This window comes from Phoca vitulina, unplaced genomic scaffold (assembly GCF_004348235.1).
Source record: "Phoca vitulina isolate PV1807 unplaced genomic scaffold, GSC_HSeal_1.0 scaffold23, whole genome shotgun sequence".
Classification (NCBI taxonomy): Eukaryota; Metazoa; Chordata; class Mammalia; order Carnivora; family Phocidae; genus Phoca; species Phoca vitulina.
The window spans coordinates 22,057,080-22,069,191 of NW_022589726.1; the positions used below are offsets into that span (position 1 = coordinate 22,057,080).

Genomic DNA, 12,112 nt, shown 5'->3' on the forward strand with positions numbered 1-12,112 from the left:
TTTGCTTCTCTAAGACTCCCTTCATCCTTCTCCTTTTTGGCCATTGAGTCATTCCCACAACTTAGTATTAAATATACCTTCAAGATTAAAGAGCATCCTACTAAAAAATGAATGGGTCAATGAGGAAATTAAAGAAGAATTTAGGGTAAATACCCAGAAGTGCAATTGCTGGGTCATAGGGTAGCTCTATTTTAAAATTTTTGAGGAACCTCCACACTGTTTTCCAAAGTGGCTGTACCAACTTGCATTCCCACCAACAGTGTAAAAGGATTCCCCTTTCTCCACAACCTCTCCAACATTTGTTGTTTCTTTCCCTGTCCATTTTTGCTTTCTGGGTATTTACCCCAAAGACACAGATGTAGTGAAAAGAAGGGCCATATGCACCCCAATGTTCATAGCAGCAATGTCCGCAATAGCCAAACTGTGGAAAGAGCTGAGATGCCCTTCAACAGATGAATGGATAAAGAAGATGTGGTCCATATATACAATGGAATATTACTCAGCCATCAGAAAGGATGAATCCCCAACTTTTACATCAACATGGATGGGACTGGAGGAGATTATGCTAAGTGAAATAAGTCAAGCAGAGAAAGTCAATTATCATATGGTTTCACTTATTTGTGGAACATAAGGAATAGCATGGAGGACATTAGGAGAAGGAAGGGAAAAATGGGTGGGGGGAATTGGAGGGAGAGATGAACCATGAGAGACTATGGACTCTGAGAGACAAACAGGGTTTAGAGGGGAGGGGGCAGGGGGGATGGGTTAGCCCAGTGATGGGTATTAAGGAGGGCACGTACTGCATGGAGCACTGGGTGTTATACTAAAACAATGGATCGTGGATCACCACATCAAAAACTAATGATGTATTGTATGGTGACTAACATAACATAATAAAAAAAATTTAAAAAAAAGAATTTAAAAAATGCATGGAAGCAAATGAAAATGAAAACATGATATTTCAGAACTCTTGGGATGCAGCAAAGTGGTCCTAAGAGGGAAGTATATAGCAATACAGGCCTTTCTCAAGAAACAAGGAAAGTCTCAAATACACAACCTAACCTTAAACCTAAAGGAGATGGAAAAAGAACAGCAAATAAAGTAGGAGAAGAGAACTAATAAAGATTAGAGCAGAAATCAATGATACAGAAATTAAAAAGCCAGTAGAACAGATCAACAAAACTAAGAGGTGGTTCTTTGAAAGAATTAATAAGATTGATAAACCCCTAGCCAAACTTATCAAAAAGAAAAGAGAAAGGACCCAAATAAATAAAATCATGAATGAAAGAGGAGAGATCACAACCAACACCGAGGAAATACAAACAATTATAAGAACATATTATGAGCCACTATATGCCAACAAATTAGGCAATCTGGAAAAAATGGATACATTCCTTGAAATTTATAAACTACCAAAACTGAAAGAGGAAGAAATAGAAAACCTGAACAGACCCATAACCAGCAAGCAGTAACCAGCAAGCAGTAATCAAAAATCTCCCAACAAACAAGAGTCCAGGGCTGGATGTCTTCCCAGGAGAATTCTACCAAACATTTAAAGAAGAATTAATACCTATTCTCCTGAAACTGTTTCAAAAAATAGACAAGGAAGGAATACTTCACTCTTTCTTTGAGGCCAGCAATACCTTGATCCCAAAACCAGACAAAGACCCCACCAAAAAAAGAATTACAGACCAATATCCCCGATGAACATGGATGCAAAAATTCTCACCAAGATACTAGCTAATTGGGTCCAACAGTTCATTAAAAGGATTATTCACCATGACCAAGTGGGATTTATTCCTGGGCTGCAAGGGTGGTTCAACATCCACAAATCAGTGTGAATCACCAGATTAATAAAAGGAAGGATAAGAACCATATGATCCTTTCAATAGATACAGAAAAAGCATTTGATAGAATGCAACATGCTTTCTTGATAAAAACTCTCTGCTGTGTAGGGATAGAGGGAACATACCTTAGTATCATAAAGCTATCTACAAAAAGCCCACAGCTAATATCACCCTCAATGGGAAAAACTGAGAGCTTTTCCTCTAAGGTCAGGAACACAACAGGTATGTCCACTATCACCACTGTTGTTCAACATAGTACTGAAGTCCTAGCCGCAGGAATCAGACAACAAAAAGAAATAAAAGGCATCCAAATCAGCAAAGAAGTCAAACTTTCACTCTTTGCAGGTGACATGAACTGATACAGGAATTCAGCAAAGTGGCAGGATATAAAATCAATACACAGAAGTCAGTGGCATTTCTATACACTAACAATGAGGCAGCAGAAAGGGAAATCAAGGAATCGATCCCATTTACAATTGCACCAAAACCCATAAGATACCTAGGAATAAACCTAACCAAAGAGGTAAAGGATCTGTATTCTGAAAACTATAGAATACTTATGAAAGAAATTGAGGAAGACACAAAGAAATGGAAAAACACCCCATGTTCATGGATTGGAAGAACAAATATTGTTGAAATGCTATGCTACCCAAAGCAATCTACACATTCAATATAATCACTATCAAAATACCATCAACATTTTTCACAGAGCTGGAACAAATAATCCTAAAATTTGTATGGAACCAGAGAAGACCCTGAATAGCCAAAGGAAAAGAAAACCAGAGCTGGAGGCATCACAATTCCAGACTTTAAGCTGTATTACAAAGCTGTAATCATCAAGACAATATGGTGCTGGCACAAAAACAGACACATAGATCAATGGAACAGAATAGAGAACCCAGAAATGGATGCTCAACTCTATGGTTAACTAATCTTTGACACTACTAGGTATTTATCCAAAAGATACAAACAGTGATTTGAAGGGGCACATGCACCCCAATGTTTATAGCAACAATGTCTCAATAGCCAGAATAAGGGAAGAGCCCAGATGTCCATTGACAGATGAATGGATAAAGAAGAAGTGATATATAGGGTGCCTGGGTGGCTCAGTCGTTAATCATCTGCCTTTGGCTCAGGTCATGATCCCAGTGTCCTGGGATCGAGTCCCACATCGGGCTCCCTGCTCGGCAAGAAGCCTGCTTCTCTCTCTCCCATTCCCCCTGCTAGTGTTCCTGCTCTCGCTGTTTCTCTCTCTGTCAAATAAATAAATAAAATCTTTAAAAAAAAAAAAAAGAAGAAGTGATATATATCACACACACACACACACACACACACACACACACACACACACACACACACACAATGGAATATTACTCAGCCATCAAAAAGAATGAAATCTTGCCATTTGCAACCACATGGATGGAACTAGAGAGTATTATGCTAAGTGAAATAAATCAATCAGAGAAAGAAAATTACCATATGATTTCACTCATGTGGAATTTAAGAAGCAAAACAGATGAACATAGGGGAAAGGAAGGAAAAATAAAATAAGACAAAAATAGAGAAGGGAGGCAAACCATGAGAGACTCTTAACTATAGGGAACAAACTGAGGGTTGCTGGAGAGGAGGTGGGTGGGGGGATCGGGTAACTGGGTGATGAGCATTAAGGAGGGCACTTGAAGAAATGAGCACTGGGTGTTGTATGGAACTGATGAATCACTGAATTCTACCTCTGAAACTAATAATTCACTATATGTTAATTAAATTTAATTTAAATAAAGTTTTTTTTTAAAAATAAATCTACCTTCATTTAGGATATTGTAGAGTAGGGTACAGTGTCTGTGTGGCTTTGTACTGTATTTCTAGGATTTCTAGGATGCTTTAGCAAGTGGTTTTATAGATGTCTAGGATGCTTTGGTAGATGGTTTATACAGCTTTTCTGATTAGTCTTCTCCATGACCATCCTTTTTTTCCCCCTCAGGAAATTCCTACCTAGGATTCTCCCTACTCCATGCACTTCTTTTCTAAACCCCATCACTTTCTACCAGACTTAAATTTTCTGAGCCACCAGTAAAACCTAGAAGAAGAAAGAAGCAGGGCTGCTATACCACCCTAGAATGAATGAAATTCTCTACCGTTTGCCACATAGCAGATAATGTTTCACAAGGCTTGTGGAAGATGTCTGCTAGCGTGGACTTTAGACCAACAAACCGATTTCCTTTCTCAGACACCTTCAGCTGCATCTGCCTTGCCACTAAGACCCTCTTCAATCAGAGCTCATCTTAAATCCACCTTCCACTAGTCTCAAGTCTATATCTTTCTTCCTTTAGAGACCCTGGCTTTTTACCTTGTAGCAAAACTTTATCCCCAGTTTAATACCCACAGGAATCCATGTAAGAGTTTAGGACACAAACAATTTCCCCCATGCTAAGCATTTTGTTAATGTTTTGCAAACAAAAGGAATAATCTATGTTTATAACCAAATTACTTGAATTGAAATAGTTATCTGATGCATGTTTTCTGCCTCTAAGAAAGATAAAATATGAACCAAAGCAAGAAAATACCTTGCTATTCTTTGGTGGATTTCCAAACAAAGGAGACTTTAAAAGATATTTTGTCATATCTGACATGATGAGCAAACAAAAATTTTTCTTAATGCCTATTATTCGGGTATTTTGTTATAATTCTACCCTGCTTCCCAATCATCCTCTGCTTGTTCTCTGCTACCTGAGATATTGTAAACTTTTCTGCAACATGTTTTTCAGAGCTGTTTTTACTTCTTTGTTCTTTAGGCTGTAGACAAGGGGATTCACTAGGGGAGTGACCACACTGTATTGCATGGAAAAAACCAACTCCCATGGGGAACCTGAGGTTGGCATGAGATAGCGAAGAAAACCTGAGCCATAAAATAAGCTTACTGTTGTGAGGTGGGAGGAGCAGGTGGAGAAGGCCTTGCTTCTGCCTGAGGTGAAGCTGATGCTCAGGATGGTGGCAACAATATGTGTATAAGAGAAGAAGACCAGAAGGAAGGACCCAAAGGCATGCAGGAGGGCAGAGCAGAGCAGGACCGCAAAGTTAACAGAGCTATTGGAACAGGATAGAGGGAACAGAGATGGAATCTCACAAATGAAGTTGGAGATGACTTGAGTCTCACAGAAGTCCAAATTCCAAGCTAGGAGGGTACTGATGACAGCATCCAAAAAGGCCACACCCCAAGATCCCCATGCCAGTCCCACACACAGCTCATTGCTCATCATCTGACCATAGAGTAGAGGGTAGCAAATGGCAGCACAGCGGTCATAGGTCATCACTGCAAGGAGGCAGAGCTCTGTTCCCCCAGAGGCAAGCACAAAGAAGGCCTGGGTCAAACAGTCCTCCACTGAGATGGGTTTCTTCACAGATAGGAGGTTCTCTAGCATCTTGGGCACAGTGACTGAAGAGTAACAGAGATCCAGGAAGGAGAGGTGATTCAAGAAGAAGTATATGGGCATGTGAAGGTGAGAATTGGCCCTGATAACCAAGATCATCAACAGGTTCCCTGACAGAGTCAGGAGGTAAATTACTAGGAAAAGCACAAAGACTAGGGCCTGGGTATGATGATCAGCAGGCAGTCCAAGAAGGAGGAACTCAGTGATTGTGCTGTGATTTCCCAAGGCCATTTAAAGATGATAATACTTTGGACGAAAACAGAGAGAGAAACAATGTATCAACCACCTCCTCTGGCAACCCAAACTTTCTACTTATTCTATGTACGCATACTTTTTTTCTTCATCTGCTCATTATTGCTATGGTTGTTTAATATTTCTCATGGAGTCCCTTGAAGCATGCCCTTCCCTCTTCTGACTGCCTGGTGTACAAGTTCTGAACCTTCTGTGCTCTTTCAATTTGTTGCTCTTTTCTTCCAAACAACTCTAGAGAAATTTACATAGTTTTCCAGATCTGACCCTTGAATAATTTTTATCCCTTCAAAGTAGGCCATTGATTTTGCTCTATGATAGTCTGGTCAAGAATTCATTTTCTGCAGAAGATACTATAATCCTTCCTGTTCTCCTCAGTCTGTCTTTCACTTTCAGTTAAAGACTTTGTAATAGTTCATTACTAATTAATTATGTACATTTATCTTATCTTTTTCCTCTTTATTATCTTTCATGTATTTGGAACATTTAATCTTAGAGATAATTTTGAAATCTGTGTGTGTGTGTGTGTGTGTGATGTGGAGCTGAGGTAAGGGAGGAAACTATAAAATACTTTTTAAAGTTAAAAAATAGAGCTAAGAAATAATAAAGGTAAAACAACTAAGTTGTTCATCAAAAGAAACCATCAAAATAAGTCATAGCCACATCAATCAGACAACAAAAAGAAATAAAAGGCACCCAAATCAGCAAGGAAGAAGTAAAATTTTGACTATTTCCAGATTATATGATACTCTATATAGAAAACCCTAAAGACTCCACCAAAAAACTGCTAGAACTGATAAACAAATTCAGTTAAGTCACAGGATACAAAATCAATGTACAGCAATCTGCTGCATTTCTATAAACCAATAATGAAGCAACAGAAAGAGAAATTAAGAAAACAATTCCAATTACAATTGCACCCAAAATAATAAGATACCTAAGAATAAACCTAACCAAAAATGTAAAAGACTTATACTCTAAAAACTATAAAACACAGATGAAATAAATTGAAGACAACACAAAGTAATGGAAAGACATTCCATGCTCATGGGTTGGAAGAAAACATATTGTTAAAATGTCTATACTACCCAAAGCAATTTACAGATTTAATGCAATCCCCATCAAAATACCAACAGCATTTTTCATAGAACTAGAACAAAGAATCCTAAAATTTGTATGGAACCACAAAAGACTCTGACTAGTCAAAGCAATCTTGAAAATGAAAGACAAGGCTGGAGGCATCAGAATTCCGAACTTCACGTTATAATACAAAGCTGTGGTAATCAAATCAGAATGGAACTGGCAGAAAAGTAGACAAATAGATCAATGGAACAGAACCCAGACATAAGCCCACAATTATATGGTCAATTAATCTTCAACAAGGAAAAGAATATCCAATGGGAAAGAGACAGTCTCTTCAATAAATGGTGTTGGGATAACTGGGCAGCTACACGCAAAAGAATGAAACTGGACCACTTTCTTACACCATACGCAAGAATAAATTCAAAATGTCATGAAAGACCTAATTGTGAGACAGGAAACCATAAAAATCCTGGAAGAGATCACAGGCAGTAATTTCTCTGACATCAGCCACAGCAACATTTTTCTGGATAGATCCCCTGAGGCAAGGGGAAAAAAAGCAAAAATAAACTATTGGGATTACATCAAAATAAAAAGCTTCTGCACAGCAAAGGAAACAATCAACAAAACTAAAAGGCAACCTACTGAATGGGAGAAGATATTTGTAAATGACATATCTGATAAAGGGTTAGTATCCAAAATATTTAGTAATAGGTGTTTTTCTTTTCTTCTTCAGTTAAACTAATGTTAATCCTTAATGATAGGGATTGGGCTCAATGTTACTTTGGATACTCTGAACACACCCTGCAGTGTGAGGCACAAGATAAGTCCTTAATCAAGATTTACAAAATATAAAAAGACTGGGAAGGATGAGGCAAATAAGACTATGTAGGCCTCTCCTTGAGGAGTACACCCAGCTTGAATTTCATTTTCAAAAACAAGCCAACCATGAAGGAGGCTGGGAAGGAAAATAAAGTCAATTATCATATGGTTTCACTTATTTGTGGAACATAAGGAATAGTATGGAGGACATTAGGAGAAGGGAAAAATGAAGGGGGGCGGGAATCGGAAGGAAAGATTAACCATGAGAGACTATGGACTCTGAAAAACAAACTGAGGGTTTTGGGGGGTGGGGTGGGGGGTGGGTTAGCCTGGTGATGGGTATTAAGGAGGGCACGTACTGTATGGATCACTGGGGGTTGTACAAAAACAATGAATCGTGGATCACTGCATCAAAAACTGGTGATGTATTGTATAGTGACTAACATAATATAATAAAATTAAATTTAAAAAAATTCAGGGGAGTATGGAGCTCTTTTTGTGTCTATAAAGGGTTAGAAAAAGACTTATCTGCTAGCTCAGCAGTGCCTACAGATCCCTGATCCACAGGGAGCAGATCACACAAACTACCTCATTTTAGTTCACATCAGGAAGCTTGCTAAAAACCACAATGTTCATTCATCTATTCACTCATTTATCCTTATGCCTACTACTTAATTATCAATCTAATTTTTCATTTATTAACTCCATCATCCAGGCTACCACTCAATCCAGTCATCTATTCATCTATCTACCCATCTATTCACCCATATCTCCATTTATCCATTCATTTATTCACTCATTCATTCATGTAAGCAACAGATATTTATAGATTGTATTATATAGAGTGTTGTGTTTTTTTTTTTATTTTTTTTATTTTTTTTATTTTTATTTTTTTTTTAATATTTTTATTTATTTATTTGACAGAGAGAGACACAGCGAGAGAGGGAACACAAGCAGGGAGAGTGGGAGAGGGAGAAGCAGGCTTCCCGCGGAGCAGGAAGCCCGATGCGGGGCTCGATCCCAGGACCCCGGGATCATGACCTGAGCCGAAGGCAGACGCTTAACCGACTGAGCCACCCAGGCGCCCCTTAGAGTGTTGTGTTTAAGATAGGTTGACTGGCAGCCTGACATAAACCTTTGATGAGTTATTATATGCATGCACTTATTTGTCTTAGATTTCTAATAGCACTCTTCCAATGGAATATACATGTTTTGTACATTTCTTGATAAGTGAGATATTTTTCATGAAGATAAAGTGATAAAAGTAATAGAATAGATTGCAAAAGTTATAAGTAAAAAAGCAAAGAACATGATGGAAGTAGGGTAAAACTGAAAAACTTAGCATGAACTGTCACATTGCAAGCCTCCCGCTCTGGCATATTTGCTGCTTTTTTTGTTACCTGTCTTATAGGAAGAGACTTCAGGTCTGTTCAGGAAATGGTGTTCTGGGAAATTAATATTGAGAATTTTCCCATAAATTCAACCTTTCAGCAAAAAGCACTCAGGTATATACTAACTGTTACCAGTTATTTATGCCTCTTGGGAAGGCCAATATGCAGGATATGCCAATATCCTCGAATTTCAGCAGGCCAGAAGAGCACAAAAACCCTTGAGGGAATGGTTAGAAGAGTCTAAGGCCTAAAGAGGATCCTTTCCACTTATCAGGCAGTATGGTAAGCAGTAGAGTAACACTGTGGGCATCAAGTTCAAGGGCATTGCCCCTCCAAAGGGGCAACTGCTGAGCCTCTAAGATTTGGAGGGATGTCTTCATGCAGTTATGATTTCATGTCTTTTACTTATTCTAAAGGGAATTTAACTGAGTCTCTTGGGATCTTTCTCTCAATCACTGTCATTCTGTGACATCTGTGCACTGACTACAACCAGCCTTCATCCCAGGTGCAGTACCTTTCACTCCCCTTCACCATAGGAAGCTTGACATTGGAGAGTTTGCTTGTGCTTCACCTTAGGTCACAGAATCCAAAGAAGGCCTTGAATATCCTGTTCTTTGTAGAGGGAGATAATGCATTTAGAGTTTTCTGGATTATCAAATGAGAAGAGGCCGTTACTGTGAGTTATCAATGGCCAGAAGAGGATGAAAAGCCTTATAATTGACAACTGGAACAAAGTGAGTTTGCAAAAGAAGCTTGAGAAAAGTGCAAGCTAATTTTTTTTTAAGAGAGAGGGAGCGAGAGAGAAAGAGAGAGGTGCACATATGATGGGGGGAGAGGGAGAGGGAGGCAGGGGGAGAGAGAATCTTAAGCAGGCTCCATGCCAAGCATGGAGTCCAATGCAGGATTTGATCTCACGACCCTGAGATCATGACCTGAGCGAAAATCAAGAGTCGGGACACTCAACTGACTGAGCCACCCAGGCACCCCAAAAGTGCAAGCTAATATTACGTGAATTAAGTGAATAGTTTGTACTTAGTTTTGCCTCTTGTTACTTAAGTACAGTGAATTAGATAATAGTAAAATATGGATTAAACAAATCAGAAGCATTGTGAGAATGGGTTTATGTTTTATAGGTAAAAGTGAATTATGTGGGAGTGATGCAGTGCCTTAAGGCCAGCAAACCACTGGCTCCTAAACAGTGACCAGTTGTTTCACAGCTGAAAGATGAGAGGCAAGGATGGTTTAGGATTCACTTGTGATGAGATCAAAACCAGATTATTTGTCTAGAGCTCATAGCCTGCACTCCATAAGAAAAAGAACAGGGGTAAGATTAGCTAATTGTAGAAAATACAAGTCTGAGTGAAGACTATGTGAGAAATGAGGTTTCTAGAGACCCAGAGCCTCCTTACAGCCTCTCACACTGGAGATCTGGCCACCACCCCACACATACAGAAAAGTTCTTGGAAATTTTATGAGTCTGAGCATGGCCTCAATATGTTTATTGTTTCCTTACAGAACTTTCAGCTTTCCACGCCTGTCTTCTATGGCCACCCAGTTGGAACTCTTCAACTTTCTTGCCGTTTACCCTTATCTATGACTTTTTTCTCTTACAGATCCAGGGCCATACATTCTTCTCAAATGTGTATTCCCAAAAGTCAATAAAAAATAATGATAGACTAGTGAAACTAATGATTTTACTAAATGAAAGCCTAAGGCTAATGTTCTGGAATGAGAAAAATGAACCAATATGTTCATAATAAAACTTTCTAGATTAAGGTGGTGATTTCATAATTTGTTTGCCTTGAAAAGGAATTAAATTATCCTTCCTATAATTACTTTCTGTCATTTTCTAATGGACTTCTAATTTAGTTTGCACATCTGACATTGTAAGTACACCTTACTATTGTAAACTCACTTAATGTCCTTTTGTATGCAGATTTATTCCAGTTCTCCACCATCTTCTGTTTTCATTTCAGCACCTGATATGTTACAAATACTTTTCCAAAGTTCTTTTCAGAGCTGCCTTCACCTCCTTGTTCTTCAGGCTGTAGATGAGAGGATTCAGCATGGGGGTGATCACACTATACTGTACAGAGAAGATCAACTCTAGGAGGGATCCTGAGGTTGGCATGAGATAGCGGAGAAAACCTGAGCCATAAAAGAAGATCACTGCCATGAGGTGGGAGGAGCAGGTGGAGAAGGCCTTGCTTCTGCCTGAGGTGGAGCTGATGTTCAGAATGGTGGAGACAATGCAGGCATAGGATGAGATGATTGGGGAGAAGGTCCCAAACCCGTGAAGCAGGGTGGAACAGAACAGCACTATGAGGTTGGTGGAGATATCAGAGCAAGACAGAGGAAAGAGAGAGGGCACCTCACAGCTGTAGTGGCTGATGATATGGCTCTCACAGAAGTCCAAGTTGGTAGCTAGGAGGATGTTGATAAGTGCATTCAAAAAACCCAAGCCCCATGAGCCCGATACAAGTTGCACACAGAGCTGTTTCCTCATCATCTGTCCATAGAGGAGTGGGTGGCAGATGGCGGCATAACGGTCGTAGGCCATCACCGAAAGCAGAAACCCCTCAGTCCCTGCAGTGATAAACACAAAGAAGCCTTGAGCCAGGCAGCTCCTTACTGAGATGGTTTTTATCTCCGATAGGAGGTCTCTCAGCATCCTGGGCACAGTAACTGAAGATAAACAAAGGTCCAGGAAAGAGAGCTGACTGAGGAAAAAGTACATGGGTGTGTGGAGGTGAGAGTCAGCCCTGATCACCAGCAGCATCATCAGGTTCCCCAAGATGGTCAGGAAGTAAATGTTCAGGAACAGCACAAAGAGCAGAGTCTGGACCTGGGGGTTGGTAGACAGCCCGAGGAGGAGGAATTCAGTGATGGTGCTGTGATTCACCAAGGCCATTTACGAAGGCTGTTTCCTAAAAATTACATGAAAAATCATGGCAGTGAAGTTTCTTCTATCCTCCAGTCAGATTTCACATGGCATTGATTCTCTCTTATTATCACTATTAATCAGCAAATAAATTTTTGGCTTCTACACCAGGCCACTAGTTTTATATCAGTCATTTTAAAGGTAATGGGGAAAAGGCATGGTCTCTCTCATTAAAGGTCCCACTTCAGTGAGATATGTATGTAAAGATAGACAATTAGAAACCATGGTGATGGTGCAATGGCGTTCTAAAGATGAATTTTGGAAGATTCAGTAATGAATTAATATTGAGGTATTTGAACCAAGATTTTAAGAAAATGTAAGCTTCCTCTAAAGAGACATGTAAATTGAAAGAAA

The 12,112-nt window shown here is 39.3% G+C and overlaps 2 protein-coding genes across 2 annotated transcripts; both read right to left on the reverse strand.

The window, feature by feature from the left end:
• Positions 1-4,570: 4,570 nt before the first annotated feature.
• Positions 4,571-5,506, reverse strand: LOC116642648 (olfactory receptor 8S1-like). Its single transcript, XM_032421124.1, has one exon. The coding sequence runs from the start codon at positions 5,504-5,506 to the stop codon at positions 4,571-4,573; it is 936 nt and encodes a 311-aa protein (XP_032277015.1).
• A 5,298-nt stretch (positions 5,507-10,804) lies between these two features.
• Positions 10,805-11,728, reverse strand: LOC116642647 (olfactory receptor 8S1-like). Its single transcript, XM_032421123.1, has one exon. The coding sequence runs from the start codon at positions 11,726-11,728 to the stop codon at positions 10,805-10,807; it is 924 nt and encodes a 307-aa protein (XP_032277014.1).
• Positions 11,729-12,112: the final 384 nt, after the last annotated feature.

What these genes read in the sequence shown, in the direction of transcription:
- LOC116642648 (XM_032421124.1), bottom strand. Translation starts at nt 5,506, where the DNA reads ATGGCCTTGGGAAATCACAGCACAATCACTGAGTTCCTCCTTCTTGGA.
- LOC116642647 (XM_032421123.1), bottom strand. Translation starts at nt 11,728, where the DNA reads ATGGCCTTGGTGAATCACAGCACCATCACTGAATTCCTCCTCCTCGGG.